General features: G+C 29.9%; 1 protein-coding gene and 1 long non-coding RNA gene across 4 annotated transcripts in view; one reads left to right on the forward strand and one right to left on the reverse strand.

Moving 5' to 3' along the window:
- Positions 1-2,790: 2,790 nt before the first annotated feature.
- Positions 2,791-17,342, forward strand: LOC130450444 (uncharacterized). The gene is made up of 2 exons (XR_008910579.1): positions 2,791-11,351; positions 14,496-17,342. It is a non-coding gene; the product is annotated as an uncharacterized LOC130450444 (long non-coding RNA).
- Positions 15,183-25,584, reverse strand: part of LOC130450443 (terminal nucleotidyltransferase 5C) — a 183,194-nt gene continuing 172,792 nt past the window's right edge. Inside the window, exon 5 of one of the 3 annotated variants that reach the window (XM_056788818.1) lies at positions 15,183-18,838. In XM_056788818.1, the coding sequence (XP_056644796.1) occupies positions 18,472-18,838 (367 nt within the window). In that variant the 3' untranslated portion in view covers positions 15,183-18,471. The remainder of the gene's footprint in view (positions 18,839-25,584) is intronic. The other 2 variants (XM_056788820.1, XM_056788819.1) reach the window with 2 other exon arrangements.

Raw genomic sequence — 25,584 nt, forward strand, 5'->3', positions numbered from 1 at the left:
GTTATCGGTGTAAACATCTTACAAATACTTTGTTTCCTACTGGATCCTGTTTGTGCTTCTCTAAAATTACCTCATTCCTCATTCCATCCATCCCCTGCTATTATCAGTTGCTTCATCTCCTTTGCTACTATTCTACTCTGTATCTTTTTTTTTATTACTCAAGCTTCACTTCCATAAATTAACGTGGCTACTGTTATACAAGTAGTAGTAGAAAGAGGACTAAAGGTATCTCTTTGTTTTACTCCCATCTCTATTTGAACTTATCCTCTTATGTTTTCATATATTCCTTTTGTTATATCTTTTATGTTTCTAGTGATTTTTTTATCTATTGAGCCGAATGTAGCTTTTAAATCGATCAATGTAATATGTGATTCTTCTCCCTGCTATATTCTCCTCTCTATTAAGCTCATTAATTTGTATATGTTATCTCTCCTTTGTTTACATTTTATACGAGGATGTATTGATATCTAGTTAGCCTAGACTAGTTCCATGCGTAAACAAAATATTGCGTTACCATAGCAGCGAACAATAACTTATTAGAAGTGTAAGTGTAAAGTTTGACGTCAAAAAAGTCAAAATGCAGATTTACGAAGATATGCTTAATACCCTTGGTTATCAATGTCCTTCGTGACCGTGAAAAATTGGACTGCAAGCTTATAGTTCATTATATAGCTCACGTCAATTTGGACATGAGAAAAATTGCTGCAAAATGGATCCCTAAATGTTTAAATGTTGACCAAAAGTGTGCAAGAGTAGAAGCATCTTTGCTCAATTTGAAAACGATGCAGACTTCTTAATCCGAATTATTACTATAGATGAGACTTGGGTACATTTCTACGATCCAGAAACAAAGCAATAATCGACGGAATAGCGATACTCTGGTTCTCCAAGACCTAAGAAGTTTCGTGTCCAAAAATCTGCTGGAAAAGTTCTTGCTAGTTGGGATTGCCATGGAGTAATCATGATTGATTTTTTAAATAGGGGTAGACCCCTACGGGAAAAAATTAAAGAGAAAAGAAGCGGAAAGCTTTAGCACATTAGGTCATCCTTTTTTATGTAGTGGTATCAATTGATTTTCTTTCCAGTCTCTGGGTATTTTATTTGTAGTACCTTGCTAAATTGAATAATAAACATTCATTATAATATTTATTTCTACCTTCAGGTTCTTTCTGTTTCCAGAAGTTTTTTCCAATATGAAAACTGCCAGTCTTATAAGAATTGATTAGAAATATTATCCACGGCTTTGATTTAATTTCTTTAGTGTTTGTATCTTTAATGCAATAGTTTCCTTTTGTCTGATGAGGCATAAAGAATCTTCTTCCCACTTATCATTATTTTCATCGTTTATTTAACAAATTATTCTCGATTTATAATGTATATTACCACCTTCCCATTTATGCACTTTTTAGTTTTCTTGTCTCTTATATTTTGAATCTGGTATATTCATGCTGATTTTAGTGTTTATGAAATAAATCGATCGTTATTGGAAGTTGTTGTCTAGATGCATTAACGTAATATAATTGCGTATGAATGAGAATGTTCACTTTCACTTATTAAAGCGTGATCTTCCAAAATGTGACTAGATAGATAACTACATATTTCTTCATTGCTCCTTGCGTAATTGGAAGAAACTATTATGTAATGGGAGGTTAGTACTTCAATGTATCTACGTTCTAACGATTTATACCTTTAATAGATATGCTTTAATTTTTTTGTTCAAATTTTTGTCATAAATAAATAAATACAATAATTTAAATGTATTTTAATATGTGAAAATATCATACGAAACTTTTTTTGGAACCATTACATTTAAATCACAATCTAGGAGATAATTTATTGAATGAAAATACAATAAATACTCAAAACATCAGTTCTCTGGCTTGTCGCTAATTATTGTTGATTTCATTATTAATGTGTATTCTACAGGATGATGCAGAAGAGGCGATCCCGTCTCTATGATAGGTATAAAACTAAAAAATATGTTTTCGAAGCTGATACATCCAATGAATTTGTTTTTGTCATAGAGGGCACTAGTTACATAGTTCATACCAAGTAGTATTGAACATAACTTTTCCAATATTAGATTTATTAAGCAAAATTTCGAGTTAAATGCTATTGCCGTGTGAAATTCCAAGTTAAATAATAATGGGTATTGGAGTATGAAACAAACAACAGTTTGAATCCCGCAATACATGATCATCAAATTTTTGTTTGTTTCATACTAAGCCCTCCAATAGCTCAGTGTCCATACTTATTTAACTTTGAAAAAGAAGATCCTATATTGATGAGATTTCTGTGAAATGTTACAAGAAACGAAAGCCTTCAGTCCCATTTTTTTTAAATATATCCGTTTTATCGAAAACTACTACTGCGGAAAAATTATTTAGTTTAGTTTCTGTTCTCTAAAAATAAGGTCTGCTTGAAACGGACAAATGAATAGGCATGAGAGAGAAGCGCGAATTTTGTTGAACTTAAGAAATATTATTTTTTGAAAGGTTTTCGTCAAACTACCCTCGTATATCATCGAATAAAGTTCTGGAGGTCGTACGGGGGCCATTTTCGAAATATACCCTTTCAATTCTCGATTTATTATTTGTATTATTATTTAAAAATTTCAATTTTCCGTTGAAATGTTGATATTTCCATCTATCAAATTTGATATTTCTGGTTTTTCGATGAAATTTTTTGATATTTTTTTAAATGCGCGAATGTAGATACAAATGTTGTAATATTCCGTTGTGGGGGGAGGATAGAGGAAATGGGAGCAAAAATATAAAACACAAATATCCCGAAATGTTTGTCGATTTTATTGATTTTTATTGAGTTTTTAACATTTTTTGAGATCTTATATAATTTGAACGGGCCTATGGAATAATAAAAATATACAGATCAAGCCCTTAATAACATACATTATATTTCAATCAAAATAGACATTTTATCTTTATTCATAATATTTAATATATATCTCAACTAAAAAAGCATAATCCTACACTAAGGACTCAAATACATCACACGTCATAACATAACACTTTCCGTATCTCTCTGGTATAATTTTTTTTCAACACAAAAATATTCATAACGATGTATTTTGATTTTATTTATACTCATTTGTCAATATTTTGTCTTTTAACTTATCACCGTTTAATACAAATAACTTTCCCATAAAATTGAGCATATTATATAGTATAGGTGCAAAACAAAATACTGAATTTATCTGTAGTTCTATCACTTACTAATTACTTAACCCATCTAGAGTATACACGCTTTAAATTGTTGAATACTAATTAATTTACATTTGCAATATGCTAAGAAACGTTTGCGCTCAATTATGGACACGACTAGAATTGAAAAAAGTATCATTGTATATAACTCATTCGATTACTTAATGGGAAAAAACAAGGAATCCAAGAGGACGACTGGTAGGACTCACCGCGAAACGATACAAGCTGGTGCTGAAAACCAAGCTTCTCATCAGGATCATCCTTATTATCATCATGACAAGAATAATCTCCAAGCATAGCAGCATATCAACCTCATGCAAGTAGTGAATGCTTCTTGGTACATCAGGATCCAGCGGATCTATCGACAGGTGGATCAGATTAAAGTCATGGAGGAAATCGTCAAAATATAAATAAACAGGCTGTGAGAAAAATACCAGATTCTAATGCCAAAACGAAAAAAAAAACAGTACTGAATAAACGAAGAGGATAGCCTGCCACTAAACTTGTGCAAATACAATAGAGAGAAAATAACAGAGGAGATTGATGATTCTATTGAACGCGATTGGGTGTAGGAAGAAACTTTTCTCGAAATGCATCGTTCTTGGATGTATGTATTTGGATTAGGTGTGGTATATTACTGATTCGATCCAAGCCAAGTTTAATGTATCATATTGATGCAGTCATGAAACCATAAAAGTACGGTATCCCCAAGAGTTATTTAAAATAGTAAACCAACCAGAGTCAAATGTAGCAGAATAAAACTCAACTGGACTGGTTTGATGAAGATTATTTGATTAGAGACGAAGAAGGAGACCAATGAAAGAAGAAGATTCTATACAAACAGTGAAACATAGTGGCTGCAATATTGAAATGTAAGTTGTCTAATAGCTCAAGGCATTGTACCAATTTCCAAAATCTAGATAGAAAATGTACCATGCCTTACCCAAAAAACACGTCGAAAGTACTGGAATATTGGCTAAATAATGAATAAAAAGCTGATATATGAACGAGAACAAGAACATTGGTATTATGGGTAATGTGACAAAGTCTAGAAAGTATCAAACAAGCAAAATGTCATTGGACTTCTACAAATACCATACACTTTGCATCGTGTAGGTATTCTCTAGTCCAAAACTTCTAATCTATTATCTGAAGGCACCCCTCTTCTTCACGACGAAAAATTGTTGCTGCACCCCGAATGCCACACCAGTCTCTTAGATTTCGTAGCCAGGAATGTTGTTACCGCCCTGGTCCTCTCCTTCCGTCGATCTTTCTCATCAGTATGAGCTACAGAGTTGAATATCTCGGTCATTGGACAAGTATTGAAATTATGAAGTCAGTCCCAAAAGTGAACCAAACGTATTTGCGATGATTAAAAATGAATGTTTTTTAGCTTATCGGAATTAGTTAAAGTTCTATACAAATATATTTATTTTCAACAGTTAAACCAAAATGTTAAACATGAACATTATTCATTTTTGCACCTTACTGTATATGTACTGTATAAGTTTATATGTATTTTATAGAATATTAAGAATGTTCTATATGCAATCATGTTTCGTTTTCAAATATTTGCTAGCGAATGTACAAAAGATTTTGTTAGAAAATAATAAAATACTAAATAATTACATACAATTTTTACAGGGAGGTACGAAAAGTTTACATCATTTCTGTAAATCAGAATCGATCGAAAAGTCATGCTTTGTTGTAGTTAGATCGACCTGCTAATTTCTCCCTTCGCTAATAAGTACTTTAATAGGCTTAGTTGTGGAGGTCACCATAAACAGTCTATTATATTTCTGTAAGAATCAAACGGAGTACTAAACTATAGTATGATTTTTGTACTATATTATATATTAATTTACGCTTAGAGCTAAAGATTGTAAAAGTAACATTTATAGTCTATATTTTACTTGTGATTTTTCTCTTACGTATGTACTGGTATTATATATATATATAATTAGATTTAAATTCGATATATAAGGAAGAACGATCAATTTAATACAAGGCGAGGTACAATAAACCGTTCCTTGATTCCGCTCTCTCCAATCCTTATTAAAACAAATTAATGAATTATTGACTTACTACAAAGAGAATTTAATTGAAAATTTATCATAATTCTAAATCCAGAAAAAGATTTTAATAATTTAATCTCTTGAAACTGTCAAAACATTAATGAAAATGAAAGTTATTTATGGTCCATTCAAAAGCAACAATATATATTACAAGGAGTGAAACATGATAGTAAATACTACTATATAACAAGGTATCCCGACTTTTGATGATTAAAATTTGAACCAAAAATGTGACTCTTCTTCAAAAATCTATTCATTGAATCAATTCTTCTACGTAACAAACATTTAGCTGGTTAAAATCAAAAGCCGAAATTTCTATGGCAACATACGAGAAATGCACGCAGGAAAATCAACTAGTAACGAAAAGAAATGTACAAAAAAGATTTACAATAGTTTCAATAAGTTAAATTAAAGAAATGAAAAAGTTCAAACTTGAAGTGTCAAGAAATAGGACTGAGACTTTTGTGTATTTACATTCCAATATTGTTCTTGTACATGGAGTAGTTTCGTTTTAGAATATATTAAAGATGGAAGCAAAGTCTGTGAACAAACTAGTCCAAATCATTAGTGTGAATAGTTTATCTCTGACTGGTTTAACCAGAATTCCAGTGACAACAACCTCACTATATTTTTTATCGGTGAAATAATACAGTTCACTAATAAATAACATAGCAAATTAATAATATTTATCCAGAAGAAAACACAAATTAAAATAGGAAAAGTAAAATCTTTACTTGATGATTGTAAATATTAGTAAATAAAGGAGAAGTTACGTCGAATAATATTAGGTGTGAAATGAGAATTGATGGCAAACGCTAGAGTAATAGACGAAAGCTTTATCACTATAAGAATAAAAATATATCAACATAAATTTTGAAAAAGTAGATAAAAATACAGATGTAGAAAAGAATGAGATAAAGTTCCTTGATTCGAAATGAAAGACCAAAAAAAAAACAAAGTACAAACATGAAACAGTGAAAATCTTCATTAGATGGAAAGGATTAGATCAAATTTTACTGTGGAACTTAATTACGTCTTATAATTTATTATTAATTCAACGAATAACAGCGAAAATCCAGACAGGATTTTAATAATTTATCTTCTTTAGAAATTCCTGTCTACTCAACTCTGTCAAAACGTTAATGGGAAAGGATAGCTAAAATTTGTTAGTAAAAACCAAAGTAAAACAAGGTACTTCAACTTTAACACATGAGCTCTGATATAATATGAATAGAAAATGCACTTGCGAGTCAAAAATATCCAGTGCGGAAATCGTAAGAGACGAAGATACAATTAACGATTCTCAAATTTCTTGAATCGAATTGAAAACGTGAGACAAACATGATTAAGACACTGAAAATTTACTTACTAGGTAAGTAGGTTAGAAAAAAAGAAAAAAGTAACATTTAATTTTCCGTATGAATATTCGAATTTGATATGTTACTTACTACTTATTTTATTTTAGTACCACACCACATATCTCAAAGACATTTTAAAAAAATTGGAGCCAATCGTACGGAGAATAATTTTAAAATGAATGAAATTAGAATATATAAAAAAATAAATCAATTTAAGGGCAGTACGTCACGAAAAGTTTTTAATACATCACTTAATTAAACAACAATTTCTGTAAGCTTTTATCGAGATAGTAAAAACAATTATGAGTATAGAGGAAACGAATGATGTCTACTTAGTAATATTTTTCTGAAAAATAACTGTTTTTATTAGATTGGTATCGTTTTTTTTAACAAATAAATTATAATCTTAGTTGGATCTACAACTCCGTCTGATTCGAGTATTAATTTTAATTTTATACTAAAATTACACGACCAAGGTTTCCGACCTAGCTATATAAGTTTAAATGACTATATTATGTCTCAAAATATATAGAATATATAATGAGTAGCCCTCCGATTTCCTAATCGTGAATTTTAATCGATTGGGAAAACTAATGAGGTTATTTACACTGGGCATATAGAAATATATGGAATTTTATTTTTCTATTTATTAATACTTATTGCGATTGGGCGATGTCCAGTAAAATTTTTTTTACAAATGTCATTTCGCAACCTGAAGGCCTCTTAATAAAATACAAAAAAATCCTAACAAACATTTCTTTTTCGATTAGATATCAAACATACACAGTAGGTATCCCATAAAAAATAATTAAACTAATCAGTTACACTGTATAATTGTAATACCATAGAATGCGTTATTTTATAAAGATGCTACACGTGTTTAACCTATGTATGTGTAGTAAAAGAATGATTTGTTGTCGAAACCCCCAATTTAGATATTTTCTAGTTTACTTTATTGTACTTTAAATAGAACCGAACCAAAAAAAGTTGTATTGCAAATATTGATAATTCTCATTCACGAGTTGTGATCATCAAATTTGAGCATGATACCGATAAAAACAATTAACATTTCCTTAAAACAATTATGAAATACGAATAGCGATATAATAAAGAACGAACAATTTACGAGAAATGAATGAATAAATAATTTTTTTCGTAATTAATCAGAGAACATCCAAAAAATAATAAATATCAGGTAAACTATGCAAATAAAAGGGACAACCCCACCTCAAACTTAAAGAGGACTTAACAAGATAGCATTTAATTAAACATGGCAACTAAATTAGTTTAAGAAACATGGCGATTAAAAACTATCAAAAAAGATGAACTTTTTAATAAGATCTTGTGTTATACCCCAGATACTTAGAAAACAAATAGACCTAATTTGGCGACTTGTTCTTTAGGAACAGCACACTATGATACGAGTAAAAAATCAATTTGAATCAATACACGATAAGAACCAGAAAGATTTGTAAGAAGAAAACACAGAACCTTTTAGGTTGGGAGTAAGTAGAAGATGATGAAATAAATTCCACAACAAGCTTATATCTGATAATATTTGTTGTTTATCGATTCCGAGGAAGAGTATGACACAATAAAAACGATAAGACCGATAAACAATTTCATGAATTTTGAAATGTCCCTAAAGCTCTTTGATCTAGTAAAGTAAACATGGCACTTTGATAAATTTGTTTTACAGCAGGGATTCCCATAGTAGTCGATATCGAATACTTGGGGTCGTAATCGGTTTTCCAGAGGTCGACATAAACGAAAACTGATTTTGAGATTGGATGATAAGTTTATTCACTCAACCAAAAGAAACTTTTTGGAATTGGTAAGTATGTTGTATCGAAAAATGTATAGAAAAAACTTGAGATGGTATTTTTGAAGTGATTAGTCTACGGGAATCTACGATATTAAATCATTTTGAAAAAGGTTTTTTATTACCAAAATAGTTCAGAATCCCTGTTTTAGAGGATATTTATGAGTAAAAATGCGAGAAATACACAGAAACGATATTAAAGAGAAAAATAAAATATATTAGACCTGGTAATTGATATTTATATAACAATAAGGGATGTATTTGAGAATAGACATATACCTTAGCACACGTAAATAAAATTATAGTGATTTTTAAGAATAACAAGAGAAAACAATGCACAAAGCAGTAATAAGATCCTTGGTGATATTTTAGAAGAGGACTCTACACAAAAAACAAAAGAGTATCAGACAAATTTATAGAGAAAAAACAATATAGAAAATGAACCTAATCGTATCTAATATAATTCAATCTGAAAAAGATGGAATAGGAACATCAAAGAAAAAGAAATGCAAAGAAGCATTGATGGAGATCTGGGAAAACTCGGGAATAGAGAAAATAAGAAAATAATAGTTAAATTTTGCTCAATTGATTGTTTTGTGAAGTTTGGGTAAATATTTTAGATCCTTTGTGGTTCGTATTTAACAATAACTAAAAAAATGTCAATAAAAGTCATTTCCCATCATTTTTTTATGAGATGCTGTTAATATCGTTCTTCATTTTTCGCTTATTTGTATATAAATATGCATAGAAGATTATATATAGTTGTTGCAAACCCAACTATTTTTCAGTCCTGGTTTTTGGATAAAGTAATCTCTGATAATCTCAAATTTTTTCCCATTCACTTTGAAGGCATGAATAGTATTCAATTCAATTTCAAATTCATTATGGAATCGACTACAATGTATTATGGACATAATACAAAAAATTATTTTTCTATTACTGCACCTACATATGCATCAGTTATACTTTTCATTTATAATGTTTTGGAAGCAAAATATTTTTTTTTCTTTGACAATTTCTTTCGCTCACTGTATATATAGAATTATTGGTAACTTCAAACTTAAAAAATGATTCCGTTCATAAAAAAACATACTAAAAATTCACATACTTTGGAGTTTAACTTTCTGATGCTATATGTTATTTTAAAATTTTAATAGACACGTGTTTAAAATTGCAAATCCGAAAAATTGACGGTTATCAATTATTATTTTGCTAAATTAACAAAGTGTATCAAAAAGTTATAATATTTATTTAAAAGAATTAAAGATTACAAAGAAGTGAACATACATATAAAACTTAAAAATCTAAAGCGAAAAATTGCATACATTTCAAGGAATTTTACTTTAAACTTTCAAATAACATCTAGTATTATTAAGTTTTTATCTCAACGTTCTACAACTACAAGATGAAACTCTTGAATTTTAAAGCAAAATTTAACTTCTAGCTTAAGATTTTTCTACTTTATATTATATGTGACGTTTTTACTTCTCTGTTTAATATTATCATCTTGAATCTCATTTTACTATATTAATAATATGTCTATACATGTTATGTTAAATATGCATAGGTACTTGCAGTCATTTTTTTGCAGATCTTTTTTTTAATTTCTTTCAAGTAACTATTGATATGTGTTATGAATATAAATATAACGTAAAATAACATTAACTATGTTAAATACTACATATCCTAACTCTAAAACACAAAATTTTTTTAAAAATATATGTTTTGTGTTTTGACAATTTTCAAAGCAATTTATAAAATTTAAAGCAACATATTATCGTATAATCCGTTTGAAAAACAATTATATTCCTTAATCTAGGATTATTATTCTACATACACTCCAAGTTTCATGAAATAAAAATTCCAAACCATAAAAAAGTTAAATATTAACAAATTTACAATTAAAATTTTTTTCTCACAGATATAGTCAAACATCTAATGCCTAACTAACTCCATTATTTTTAATATTATGCACTAGTCTACACCAATACATTTATAAAATTTGAAATACTATTAGATTCAAGATGACAACTAGTTTATATAAAGCACACAAAGTGTTTAAATAATTTTGTCCAACTTCTTCAGAAGCAATTAAAGAAGGACAAGTAAATAACGATAAATATATCATTAGTGAACATAAATTTAAAATCGGAGCAAGTTCAAGTTTTTTAGAATAACAATATTATTAGTGACTGGCATTTCTTCTTATAGTTAGTTAGTAACATAATTTTTGTTTTAAAATTGTTGTAAACAAATAATAAACTTGAAACGCAATTTAGATTCCGTGACTCAATTAACCTCGAATTGATCGAACTGATTACAAAATATGCATAGTAAAATGGTACCTTGAATCAATCATAAAATCTATTTTTTCTTTTAATTACCTTATGATATAGTGGATTGGTTATAAGTATTAAAAGGTCGAGATAAAGAAAAACAAAGTTTGGTTTGGACGATAGTGAACTTATACTAAAGGTGGTAGTTAAAAAATCCTCTACAAAAATGATAAGAGTGTTTGGATATCGCAGTAAAATTAAAATATCGTATTGCCGGTTTTTAGTTAGTAGCGACATCTATTCAAACTTTTATAACGCATACATGACAAAATCGTTTATACTGATGATGATTCAGCAAAATTTCGTTATAGAAATTACTTGCAACTTAGCGTAAATGTAAAAAACTCGTACCACATTTTGGTGGAGTGTGGTATTTCAAGTATTGCGTAGCCGTTTGAACGTTTTACTTCTAAGGTAAAAATTATAAACACTGGAAGTAGGAGCAAGATTGTTAAATAATTACTTGCGTTCTTCCGCAGGCACAATGTTTTTCCAGACGGTATTCAACTCGTATTCGGAACCAAAAAAAAGATTATTGTGTAAGTAGAAGTTAATTGTTGAATTTTTTTAATGCTTTCCTCGCATTACTGCCGTTCTTCCGCACACAAAACGCTTTTACAGGCGGTCTTCAACTCGTAATCGAAAGTGTACCAACTACATACATAATAAAGTCATGCTTGTTACCTCTATAAACGTTTTTCTATCACAAATGAGAAAGTTGAACATTGACTTATTTCATACAACAATAAACTAATGTTACTTTTGTAAGCAAAGACGTTCAAAGAAATGATTTAGGTTCGAAAGAAAGAGCAATAGCTGAGAAACAGACAAGTCGAGAGCCATTGGAGATGCTTCAACAAAAATGTTCAAGCTGTACAATTGGCACCTCAAGTGCAACCTACTACAAACAAAAACTGGTTCGTCATTTAATTAATTTGTTACGTATGGGACGAGGGAGAACTAGAAATGGATGAAAACTGTTTTGCATAATGTTCAATTCCTTATTTTCAGAGGGAGATTGAGGATAGTACCTGAAAACACATAATTATTTACAATAATCGATGTAGAAGCCAAATTTACAATATTAAACACTCTTTTAGACTTTGCCATTATCAACCAGACTGTAACTATTTAAAAGTTCTTGATTAGTGGACAATTTCAGATAGAATGGATAATGTCCATTCAACTATCGATCGGCGCGATATCTATTCACCATCAAACTCGACTAAAAAAGTCAGTATCAGGTTAAATTCGTCAATAACGGATTTTTTAAAATATTATTCTATAATACCCCTACTCGTCTATCCGTACTGGTAAAAAAGTTGAAAACTCTACTGTTAATGATTTTATTGTCCTATTCAGAACAAAGTATATTTTGATAGACTGGAAACCACTTTCACACTGCAATAGAGATATATGAAGGAACATTGCTTACAATTCCTGAAAGCAGTTAATTACCATACGGATTTCATGACGCCTTTGTTTACTAACTTCATTCAACTGGTTTAACATACTGTTTTTGTTGTATTTATAAAAAATAAACATATTTTCATCATTATTCCCATGCATTTCAATATTTTCATTCACTCGTTCATCAGTTATCATTAAAATTTTCAATTTTATAACCTTGTATCCCATATCTCTTTGGTAAATTTGATATAAATGTTTTCTAATACTCATTGATTATCAAAAAATTCAGTTAATTAATAAATTAAAAGAATATCAATGTCACGTTTCTAATAAACTTTAAATTATATAATTTTTTGTTGCTCCAGAATTGAATTTATACGATGTTTTGATTTTACGGCGACGATTTTCAAAATAGGAATGTGACTGTGACTAAATTTAGAGATACTCCAGATCCATTCACAATAAAAACTCTAAGACACTAATTTAAACATATTTTTTGCTAAATATTCCAATAAAACTAAGTGGATAAAACACTGATAAAAGTTGAAAAGTGATGAAAAGTTGGTAGAATAAGGACTCTAGAGAAAATCATTTAATGTTAAAATCAAAGATGGAAACATTTGAAACCAATGTAGATACGTGGATTTGACTTAACGGATTTTTAAAATAACAATGTGACGGTGATTAAATTTAAACTTGAATACAAAATTAATCTGAATAGAACATTAAGTAAATGGAATTTGTTTCTCAATCAAGCTGTTTGAAGAACATAAAAATAGGTTATAACCTTTAAAAATATATTTTTTGCAATCTGGATGCCAAATCTTCGTTTTTTATAGAGCATTCTACAATCGAATTAGAATCTGGTTTCAGTTGAAGAACAACAAGACTCGAGATGCTTTCACGATAAATACCATCGAACACATTTTTTGCTAGATATTGTGCACGTGGACACGACAAGAGATTCCTAAAAAAACGTATCAATTGAATGGATAGAGACCCAATTGGAAATCTACCGGAAAAAAAGAAGAAGTGAAGCTGGAATATTTTGTAGTAGAGGTTTTGTCCATCCAATAATGAACTCTTCAAATATGTGTATTGAAAATTATTAAAGACTGAAAAGAAGAGAAAGTATCAAGTATATAAATATATAAAAGCAAATATATTTTTTCATATTATACAAATTTGTAAGGAAATGAAATTATGTTTACTCAATGAATAAATAAATTTATCTTCCATTATAATGTCGAGTAGATAATATTCTGTATTATAAATTATGTCATAGTAAAATATAGATATAATAAACAAAATAACAATTTTCAAATGTGTTACTAACGATTCATAAACGAGATGGAAGTTTGAATGTAATTATAAAATGATTTCTATAAAAAGCTTTCATCACTATTGAAACTAACAACTTTCGGCATCTGTCTGTTAAAGTTATTCATTATATATGTTATTCTAAAAACTCCTCATACACTTTTCTATAAAAATATATATTATCGTGGTTGTGATGTTGAGCAAAATTTATGGACTCTTCAGGTTGCTCTTTTTTTTTTAATACAAAAATCGCTCTCTAATCGCTATTTGTTTACATATTATACACAACCCAAAGTAACGTATTTTTTGTTTTTTTTTTTTCACAGCCACTCACACCAAAAAAGTAATGCATCATATTTTAAGAAATGTCAGCCTCAAATTGCAACAAAAACATTACAAGAGCCATCTTAAAAGTTGAATATATGTATTCTATATAATATTTGTTTACAGTAAAACAGGACGTAAAACAGAAAAATGAAAATTCGCAATTATTATTATGTTGCTAATAATTCTACGTAGAATTTTTAGGTATAAAACTCATCATTTTGTAAAATTGAATTGACAAATAATAGTTAGTCAAAGAAAAATCATCAAAAAATGAACAATCTGAAATCTTTTAACTTGATTGTAATGAATCTGAGATTGAAATGATCGAAATATACCTGAAGCTTGCGATGATAGTTTAGGAGTTACATAGAAATAGTTTAATTTTAAAGAACACGTAAATTTTCTCGTCAATACTGATGATGTAATTTAGCACTGACGAAATAAGTTACATTTTTATGTAATATGACCAAATATATTAAGAAAACTGTTTTGATTGCAATCATTGAAGTGTATTTGTTTGTCTTATTTATATTTGTACCACAAAAAATGCTGATTTACAATCTTACTTGATAAAAACTTTATATCAAAATTTCGATAATTTTATAGTAATTATTTTTTTGTTTTAGTCCTGTAGCAGGAGAAGGAATAATTACACAACTCTACAGAAACATTTTGTTTGTTGCCCTGGATATATTTACAAGTACCCATATTGGAAACGTATTCATGAAAGTACTAGTCCAGGAGTTGTCAATCTAAAAAGTCCCTTTATACCGTGTATGTAATTTTTTTATGAAAATTGGTGGTACAAAATTACAGGAAATAAAAACGCGAGGTTTGTGTGGATTTGCGAAGCCGGAAAAATGTTTTATTCGAAAGAAAATTTCATTCTCTTTTAGAAAAAATTTACGCAATCCAATTTCCTCCATCACACACGATTAAAAAAAGCTTACCTGACTCTTCCGGCCAAAAAAAATGGTTTGAGAAAATTTTTTTCTGAAAGAGAATGAAATTTTCTATCGAATACACTTTAGGCAAACCACGATTGAGAAACATTCATCGATTTTTTCAATAATTCATTTTTTAAAACCTCGTGTTTCCAATTCCTACAGTTTTGAACTATCAATTTTCATAAAAAATTACATACATGGTATGAGGGGACATCACGTGCTCCACTCTCTCAGACTCTACCTTACAGAACAGCTGATGTCTCTGTTATTTGACAATATTGATGTACTAGAACGTAAAGTGGATAAGATGTTAAATGCAAATATCCTTCTAATATATTTATCTTGTCATGAAGAAAGTGTAAATATAGTAATAATTTATTTTGTTATATTTGTGCTGTTTGATTAAAATGAGCAAATAAGGGTTCAATAAAGTTTGTGTTGAGCCTTTACAGTTGTAGATTAGACTTTGCTAGGTAGAATATTTGATTGGCCTCTAATACAGCAATTGGAAGATAGAGAATTTTTCACATCAATGTTTTGAAAGTTGTGTGTTTTTAGTCGAAAATGGTGAGCAAATATTGGTTAACTCCGCAATCATCTAGATAAATTTTCGGCTAATTTAAAAAATTATAGCTAAGGTCGCTTGACATGATGTAAGGCAATGTGCAATAGATTGCATGCAATTTCTTGCAAGATCAATACAATGGACGAATATTCCGCGTCACTTGACATTATGTCCTTTGCCATCGCGTCATAATTGCCACTAATCAAAATTATATAAGTAATTCACTATATCAAAACGAGCAAAGAATGATATTCCCACGAGTATGAAGTTTGCAGTAGGCTCATGCTACAAATCATATGAATGGAAAATCAGCATTTTATGCGAGTTATACACTATATTTTTTATACGGCTTCAATATATCTAATAGATAACAGTGAAACACCTTTTCTATTGGATCAACGGACTATTAAGAAGAATAGTCCATATTATTTTTGTAGTTCCAAGTAATAATTTTCTTTTTTCATGACAAGGGCAACGGCTATTGTTGTTCAATACAACGATCGCCTTAATGTCGGTCAGAATGAGGTCCTCATCTAAGTGAATATACGAATATTAAGTGAATCCGATCGGTGATCGGTTTAAAAATGAAAATAACTTGCTAAGTAAAGTGAAATATCACCTAGGCGATGTTGGGACAAGCACTGGAATTATATGAGAAACCGTACAAAAATTATTCGAGAATGGATGAAGAAACATTTGAAAAACTCTTAATGAAACATAAGATAACTAAGAAATCATTAGCGGGATATGTGATATCAGCCAATTAGAAACTTATTTTTCTCTAGAATTGCAACTTGCACGCAATAAAAAAGGCACAAAACTGATAATGTTGCAAGAGCGAGATCTTCCATGAGCTGAACTTCATCTGCGCATGCTTTTGATCAAGAAATATTGCCTATTGCATTGCACTGCACGTTGTATTGCATCATGTCAGTCCTTTAAGAACACAAGAGAATATTGCAACATGATTTAAAATTGATGAATGAAAGAAATCGGGGAAGGTGAGATGGTCACGTAATGGTAGATTACTACCGGTCTTTAAAAAGAGATTATTATTCAATAAAGTATGGAAGAAAAGTTAATAAGGCGTTTTATTGGAATATATTTTCTAAATTGTGCCCTCTATTCACTTCGATTTATCCTAATTTTTCAAAACAAAAGTGACATTATAAACATATCTGTTATTTTATTTAATTTTTTTATGTATTCAACGTAAAAATGAAAATAAAGATTAAAAAATGTGAAATCTTATATCAAGGGCAACAAAATCTCTGTCGGCCAATGATATTTCATTCGCAATATTCATAAAATATTGAAATAATAAATTTTTTATCGAAACTATTTTTTAATTTATATATAATAAACAAAAATTTTGAAACATGACCTCGTAGAGTTTTGACTAGGCCCTTATTATTTGAAAATGAAGCTTTGGAAAAATATGAATCATTTACCTTTAGTGTTTCAACCCCCACATCACAAAATAACATTTAAGTAGAATTTTAAACATTTCAACATCTCTTCCCAACTTTAAAATATTTTAAACAGCAAACTATTTTTTATGAAATAATATAGAAAAATGTGGTATACGGACATTGATTTTTTGTTCCGCACTTTAGAAAATTATTTTTCCACAGTGGCACTTATTCAAATATAAGAAAAACTCAATATGAGTCAAAAGAAGCTTATATAATACAAAATGAAAATATGTATATAATCCCGCATATATAAACAGTTTTTTTTTGAATATTTAAATTTTTTTTTGTACACCAGGCAAATTTTTTAAAAAGACCACCTTTTGCTCGTTGATACTATATCACAAAATGCTTAATGCTTATTGGGTCCGAGTAATTTTAAAAAAATTGGCCCGATATAGTTTTTCATTTAAATGATATCATATATTGATTATAAAGGTAAATAATTATCCATATAATTAGAACGCTATAACCGAGAAAAGTTAAATAAACACACGACATTTATGAATATTTAAATTGTGTTTATCAGCTCAGCGTATACAAGTTTTCAATAAAAATCCAAGCAATCCAATTCTCTTACACTATATGAATAAAGTTATATCACTCCATGTAAAGTGCAAAAAATCTCTTAAGATAGCCCTGCACATTTTTTCTTTTCGAAAAAATAGCCCGGTCCATAAGCTACGACAATTTATATTTCATAATAAAATAGAGTCTAATTAGCAACAATTACAAGGTTTTAAAGGCACAAATAAATTATCGTATATATGCTTAAAAAAGGCAAATATTGTAAAAACTTATTCAAGGATAATCAATTCACTATTAATTTATGAAAGGCTGAGTTTAATATTAAAAGGCATGAAATTAAATTCCGCGTTTATATGTTATACAATTTGAATTCAATTAAATATCTGAAGTTTAAAGATTGATGTTTATAATATTTTTTTCTTGTATAAGAAACTAATTTATTAGATCTTATAAATGAAGTACCATTATTTCGTGTAGAATAAACTAGCCTAAAGTAACACACTGGTTTCAAAAACTTTTAGATTCTAGTAATAATTATACCCAATAAAAATTTACGAACGAACTTTGTACAGAACAGAAACTTTTAAATATCAAGCTTTGGTTAATAAAGGAATGAAAGTTGCCAAAAACAATTTTTTAGCTTTTTTTTTGAAGAAGTAGCAGGAAGAGGTAAACGTTATTTGGCCTAACATAAGTTTATACATCCATAAAGTTAGTTATGTATAATTAAGTAAGTTTCCACCTTTTTTAAGACCCATAGGAATAAAAATGAAGAAACAAAAATATTTTTCGACTTTTAATTATAGAATTAATTTATTTGCTTTCACTTTAACCCCCTGTACATTGTTTTAATGGATGATTCAATTTAGTTAGCCACATATTCTATTATCGTAAAAGTTACTATATATTGAGATATTTCTACAAAACTATGTTGTCAATTATTTTTGTTGAAAGGACCGGCCTATTAAATTTGGAATGGTTTCAAAACTACTATATATATATATGTCACTGAAGTTCACATACGAGGTGTGTCCAATATGTAAAGTTTCAAAAAGTCACTCACGCGTATTTACCAATCGTTATCGACGCATCACGAGCAGCACTGTGGCATCCATGCGGTATTGCACGTGCAATAGCAATTGGTCTGGATGATTGGAGCATAAACAATACCGTTAGCAAATACGAGTGGCGGCGGTGGTTGTTGGGTCATCATACGTTGTTGGTCTTGGTAAAGTACTTGCCAAGCTAAGCTTTTGATAAGTTGAAGAGTTTGACGCCTTTCGTGTCCCATTAGGCAGACTGTAGATTCTTCGACGACGTCGTGTAGAAGCATCAGGTATTGATGACGAAGGGCTTCTTCATCGGGTTCAACAAAGTGATTCCATAGATAGTTTTCCAGCTTGGCTTTTTGCTGAGCGATGTCGGAGAAATCTATGAAAAACCTTGAGCACATGTACCTGGAACAAAATAAATAACAAATAAAATAATACTCAATGTATAAATGAACATAAACATTATAAAAAGAAACTAAGATTATTGACTTCCCCAACACTTGATCTATTCTGTACTCCAGACTGGAGAGGAAAGGAGCACGACCTTTACCTACCTACTTCAGTTCAGAATTAGTTAAGGGCTCAATATTTTACAATGCAAAAAATGCACCATCACTTGCCAATTGAAATCAAATCGATATCATCTTTTCCCACATTCCGCAATAATTTGAGGCTATATTTACTGGAAAGTACCGGCTTCTACTCTATAAACGATTTTTATTCTAATAATAATATTTAATTACGGGCATGCTGCATACTGGTTTAATTTTTGCTATGGACTTGTATACTAATTAATACGAGTACCTATTACTATTATATAATTTTGTTATTCATTGCGGTTTTCTTCTTTATATTGAAATTTTATTTTATTTGTATCTTTATTTTAGTTATTTTTATGTTTGTTTTTTAGTTTTTACAAGCTTTTGTCTACAAATTATAATACTTTTTTGACAATAAAGCATTTCTCTCTCTAACTGTTTATCAGTTGGATAGTCACTTTACAATATAGAAGATGGGGTTCTCGCCTGTTTCCTTTGTTTCTTTACAGAAAGGACAAGAGCTCTTGGTAGTTTTTCCGATGTTATTCAGGTGATAAATTATCAGATGGCGTCTAGTCCGCATACCAGTAAACTAGGGTCTTATTCCATGTGTCTAGTTTCTTCTTGTTTTCTTATTTTTGTATGATTATCACTAGATGGATTTGTAAAAGATACGTAAAGCTTATGTTTCCAGCTAGAAGATGGAAGTTTATGAGCTCATTGCGATAGCAAGCTATGTATGTCTCTCCCTACTTGTCCACTTTCGAATCATCGATGTAGAATGCCGACTAGCCTCCATGCAACAAATGTTATACATTTATCAATAGCTTGCAAGGCATTGCCTCAGTGACTATTTCAATAGATAGCTTATACTTTCTTGGACTGCTTAGAAACCCAGAGAAGTTCCAATTGTTCTATTCTATGCTTTTATTATCCATTTTGTAGAAGTCTAAGATGACTTGTAGTGCTGCCATAGGACATGATCGTAACGCGACTGTTATGAAAGCTGGATAGCTCATGATGCAATGAATTTATACACCAAATTCATCATTTTGAGTCTTATTTCAATATTTTAAAGAAAAAGTCAACAGAAATGAACAAGGAAATTAAAGAACTTGAAGTAGCCATAAAGACAATTCAAGAAGAGAAACAACAACAATAATTTTGGACAACATTTTTAATCGGATAAAAGGCCCAATTACAAAAACAATATTAGCAAATATCTAAGCATGTTAGGTTCACGAAATAAAAGAGAGGCAATAATAGACTGGAAAAAACTGTAAAAAACTGTAAGGTCCGACTGAAAATCACACACTGAAAATAGTAGCTATAGCTAACTGAGGGAAATGAAGAGGATAAGATATAGAAGAATATTTTATTCGTTTCATGTCTCCATTATTTTATATAAAGATAGAAAATCCTCCAACCCGTCGGTTTTTATTTAATGGAGGTGTCTTCTCACATACAAAAAAGTGTCACCCTTTTTACCCCCTACCCTTGACAGCTATCCCCTCAGATTTTTTAAATAGCAATGGCACGTCGTGCGATCCTTTGTTGGAAAGGATTTGTAAAGCAAAACTCAAAATGTACCACACTTTGCTAGAATATCAAATATGTGTTTGTTGATAACGATTTATTAATTGAAGATTCACACTTTGCGAACAACACAAAAAAAGGTTACATTGATTTTGCTTTAATTTTGGACAATGATACATTTTTTCCGATCTAGGTTTTGAGAGATATCACAACACCAGGCATTTATCAATAATTGATTGTACATAATATTAACAAGAATAAAGTGTAATTAACACTTGGAATTTGTTGACTTTTTTATCCACAACAATCAAAATGGTACAGCTTCGTGGTTATGCAGAAAAATGTGAAGAAGTTCCAATATTTAATATAGGAAAATAAGTAGATTTTTTGTCTCAATTTGTAATATGCGAATTAAGTCATAGAACCGTTTTAAGAATTTAAAAAATTTCAGAAATTTCATCCATATGAAGTGATGATGTAAAATGCTGATCCAGATCGATAACTGCAATATATTGATACTATGAATAATAATATTCCACAAGATCCAAATTACTCAAGACATGTACATCGACAAAACGTCGGATATTGGTCTGATGAAAACCGTCGACTATTTCGAGAATGTCATACATGTTTAGGCAGGTACAATAGGGAATCATATTATAGGTCCTTTCTTTATAAACGGAAATTTAAGTGGAGAAACCTAGTTAGAAACAATCCAGGCGAATTCACCCATGATATCGCTGTTCCAGAAGAACAATGACTCAACTGTAAAATTTTGAGTAATTGATTTTTATTGCTTAATGGTATCACGAAGCCATAAAGTGTATGGTGGAACAACAACGTAATTGTATTTCGACTTATGGCCGCTGGAGCGTAGTTGTGCCGTTTTTGAAACATCGGCTGTTTGCCCCCTCCAGTCAGGAGAACATCGCCAGTATTAATTGAGGAAATGAGTGCCTAAGAGGATATACTTGCTAGAAGAACTGTGACGCAGCAGAAAAATAGGTAAGAACAACTCCAAAATAGCGTCTATGATTTGTATTGATAAACTAATAGGTCCTTACTTTAGTTTTACCTGATAAACTCGATCAAAAAGAAATAATTTTACTTGGGCATGGTCTTTTTTTTTAGGTATATGATATCAATGTATTTGTATGCCGTCGAAAATCTTGATATCAAAGCTATCAGTCACAAGTATTTGATTCGTGGACACACACAAAATGAAGGAGACGCAATCCACAGTATTAATGAGAGATCTGTTAATTGGGCGATGAAATCTGGACTAGTATACGTATCTGATCAATATGTTTCGATGATTAAAAATGCGAAAAAAAGGGGGAAACGCCTTCAAGTTAGGGATGATACTAAACATTTCTAAGGGTTCTAACAGAAATACTTTTAAATTATTAGAAGTGAAAGTATTGCGATTTGAAAAAGGAGCTAACAAGTTTTTGTTAAAATACAGCTCTAAGCAAAACTACTGGATTGAAGTTACATTCAAACTAGCTAGGGATAGGCGATCAGGCATTCAGGCAGGACAAACTAAGAATATTAGTTTGAAATCTGCATATGCAAGTAAAATCACTGTGCCTGACAAAAAAAATACTTAATCAGCTTGTCACGATTCCCTACTATTATAAAACGTTTTATCAAGCTCTGTAAATTCACATTTTTATTTTTTTTTATTTTTTGTTTAAGGGGACTAATAAATTACTAATATGGTTCTTTCTATCTATTTCATATTAATTTTTCAATGTTAAGCAATGATAATTTGAAGTGTATCTTTTTCTTGGAAGAATAAAATAAAAAAAGTGTTTTGTTTTTTATGTTTTTTGTTTTATATATACCTATTAATCAGTTATCCATTTTATATTACATGAATCAATAAATATTTATGCATTTTTGAAAGTTATTTAAACAAATATTAAATGGAATGTTAACAGTTACACACCATTTAGTAAAAAAAAATTTTCAAAGAACAGCGGCATAATTGATTGAAAATTAAAAATTAGGGTTAAATATTAATATTGTTTACTTCCAAGTCTGTCAATATGAAAGTAAATGATATGTGCTATATATTGACATTTGTCAATATTGTCAGTCACTTGATATATTTTCACAGTAAGTATTTCAAATAATTTTTTTCTTCTTTTTGGTCTCTTGTAAAATTTCAGTTTTTTTAGCAGTTGTGTCATTGTTCTTTTAGAACAGCGATATTATTTTTCAGGGGATAGAGTTGCATCACATTATGCTACTCGAGTTCGAAGATTTTTAAACAATTTGTATCAGAGAAGATGAATTGGTCATAGTGGATTCATTGAATGGCCACCAAGATCACCAGATCTAACTTCTCTAGATTTTTAGCTATGAGGTTATCTTAAATCCAAAGTATATCTGAGCTATTTGACGAGACTTGTTAAGCTTTGTTAATGAATAATGGGAGAAAGTTATATGATTGATTAAGAGTCTACAAAAGGTTAAAGAAATGAGGAAACAAAAGTTTCACTTTTACCAGGAAGTGAATGGAGAATATTTCGAGCATCTCCTGTAGTAGATCAAGTTTACTTTAGGATAATTTATCAAGTTTCTTTAATTTCAAATAATCAATGTAGTGTATTATTTTTCTATATTTTTTATTAATTTATTGTTTCAACCAAAATTTAAAAATTATACATTTTTGAATTTTGCTTCTCAAAGCCTTTCCGACGAAGTATCTCAGAACCCCCTCGCTATTAAAAAAAGGGAGATTAATGCTTTATTGTCAAAAATTGTTACAATTTGTAGACAAAAGCTTGTAAAAACTAAATAACTAAATAAAAGATACAAATGAAATAAAATTTTAATATACAGAAGAAAACCACAATGAGTAACAAAATTACAGGTAATAATAATAGGTAATAATTAGTATATAAGTCCATAACAAAAATTAAACCAGTATGCAGCATTCCCGCTATTAAATATTATTAGCATAGAAGTCGTTTACAGAGTAGAGAGCGGCACTTTCCAGTAAATATGCCCACAAATAATTGCGAAATGCGGGAAAATCTGAGGGGGCAATTATCAAAGGTAAAAGGGGTTTCATCTATGTATAAAATAACGGAGATTCTTGGGGAGGGTAGTAAGACTTGATATCCGTACCGTATATAAAATAAATAACCTATAAAAGATTAATGAAAATAATCTTAATTATTTTATAGACGACATTAAATTATTAATGCTTATAGGTGAAGCTGGATCTTATTTAATTTGACGTACATATAATAATAGAAAAATTGCTATCTACTTCCAACTTAATTAGAAAATATGATGATCTTATACAATAACGAAAATAGAAAGCTTAGTATCTTTTACTAAGTCAACAAACTGAAAATTTGGAAAATTTTCGTTTAAAAGTTTGATAAAATAATGCATTTGGTATCTACATCTCAAAATATCGTGTGAGATAAGTTTTCTAATCAATACGACATCTACAGACCAGAATTTAACACCTTGTCGAATATAAGAAAGGACCGGAATTTGATATCTGAGAGGATATACAATTTGCTCTAGATTAGAACGTTCTGAATGTTTTTCAATTCCATGAATCAATATCTCAATTCTACTAACTTTACTACATCAACTTTTCATATGGTAGTTCAACCTCACATTACAAATGATGTGAATAATGAAAATGTATGAATGATTGGTGTACCATCTAATTTGACCGCTGTCTGTAATTTTCTTTCCATTCATTATTGATGAATTCAAGGTTGAGAAATTATTCGGTTTCATGTCTGTTAGAAGAAAATAATGTTTAGAAATGGTCAATTGTGGAAATTGCTGTGTTTTTACTACAGCAATTTCCAACAACAGTACTTATTAAAGTACAGTACACAATGTTCTGAGCATAAATTTTTTATATACATGAGGATCTACACAAATTTTAACAAAGTTGTAATAAAGTGGTTCAACTAATAGAATTATAACAACCAATAGATTTTTCTATTTAGTGATATATGACTAGTCACCCAAGGATATATACGAGGTATATCCACATGTAAATTCTGTTCATATTTCTATCAACGGCAGCGTTGCAATGGCAGTTCCAAGCATGTGCAGCAGTTACTCTGACTCAAGCAGAAGGAACTTACGCTATTTTCATATTTGTACTGCTGATTTGTTCTTTATAATGTATAATATAGGATTTGATAAGTGCACGATGAATAATTATGTGGACGCTCGTCTGGTTCACGCTATTAAACAGAAGCTTGAGCAAAACCGCAAAAGTTTACAATTAGTGCTCTTGTTTTCAAATTTTCCGAAATCTCACGATTACTAAATCATGAAATTGTTACAGAGGAACCGAAATTTCGAAAACTTTGCTCACGTTGGATACCCAGCAATACAAAAAACAACGGATGGGCAGTACACAATTTGTGACAGGCCACAATGAAGACGGTGATGATTTTCTTACTCAAATAGTCACGGAGAATAAAACTTGTCTATCTTACGACGTCCCAGAAACTAAACGGCATTCGACAGAATGAAAACACAGATCGTCCCCAATGAAAGTTGAAAATAAGCAAGCTTGCCACCTCGAAAACCCATGTGCACCGTTTTAAAATACAGAATTTTGATAATTGATTCCCTACCTCGAGGCCAAACAATTAATGCGAGACTATCAAAAAATTTCGCGGCGTAATACAGAACTAGTGCCGGGGATTACTGTCAAAACGTTTTGTTTTTCTCCACATGATTTTTCTGGGACGTATTTGATCATCCGTTCTACAGTGAAGACCTCGCTCTTAGCGACTTTCATCTCTATTCACACCTAAAATATTTTCTTGGTGGTAAACACTTCAACGAGCTGAAAGAACATGTTACAACATGGTTGAAAACACAGGCGGCAATCTTCTATGAAGACGGCATACAAAAACTTATACGATATGAAAAGAGGCTACAAAATTACGGAAACTATGTACAGAAATTAGATTTTTGTACAATAACTATTTTTTTTTTGTATCTGTACACGTTTTTTATATAACCAAACAAATTTGGGAAAATTTCTTGTATTATATATTTGGGTTTGACCAATTC

Source organism: Diorhabda sublineata, chromosome 11 (assembly GCF_026230105.1).
Source record: "Diorhabda sublineata isolate icDioSubl1.1 chromosome 11, icDioSubl1.1, whole genome shotgun sequence".
NCBI lineage: Eukaryota > Metazoa > Arthropoda > Insecta > Coleoptera > Chrysomelidae > Diorhabda > Diorhabda sublineata.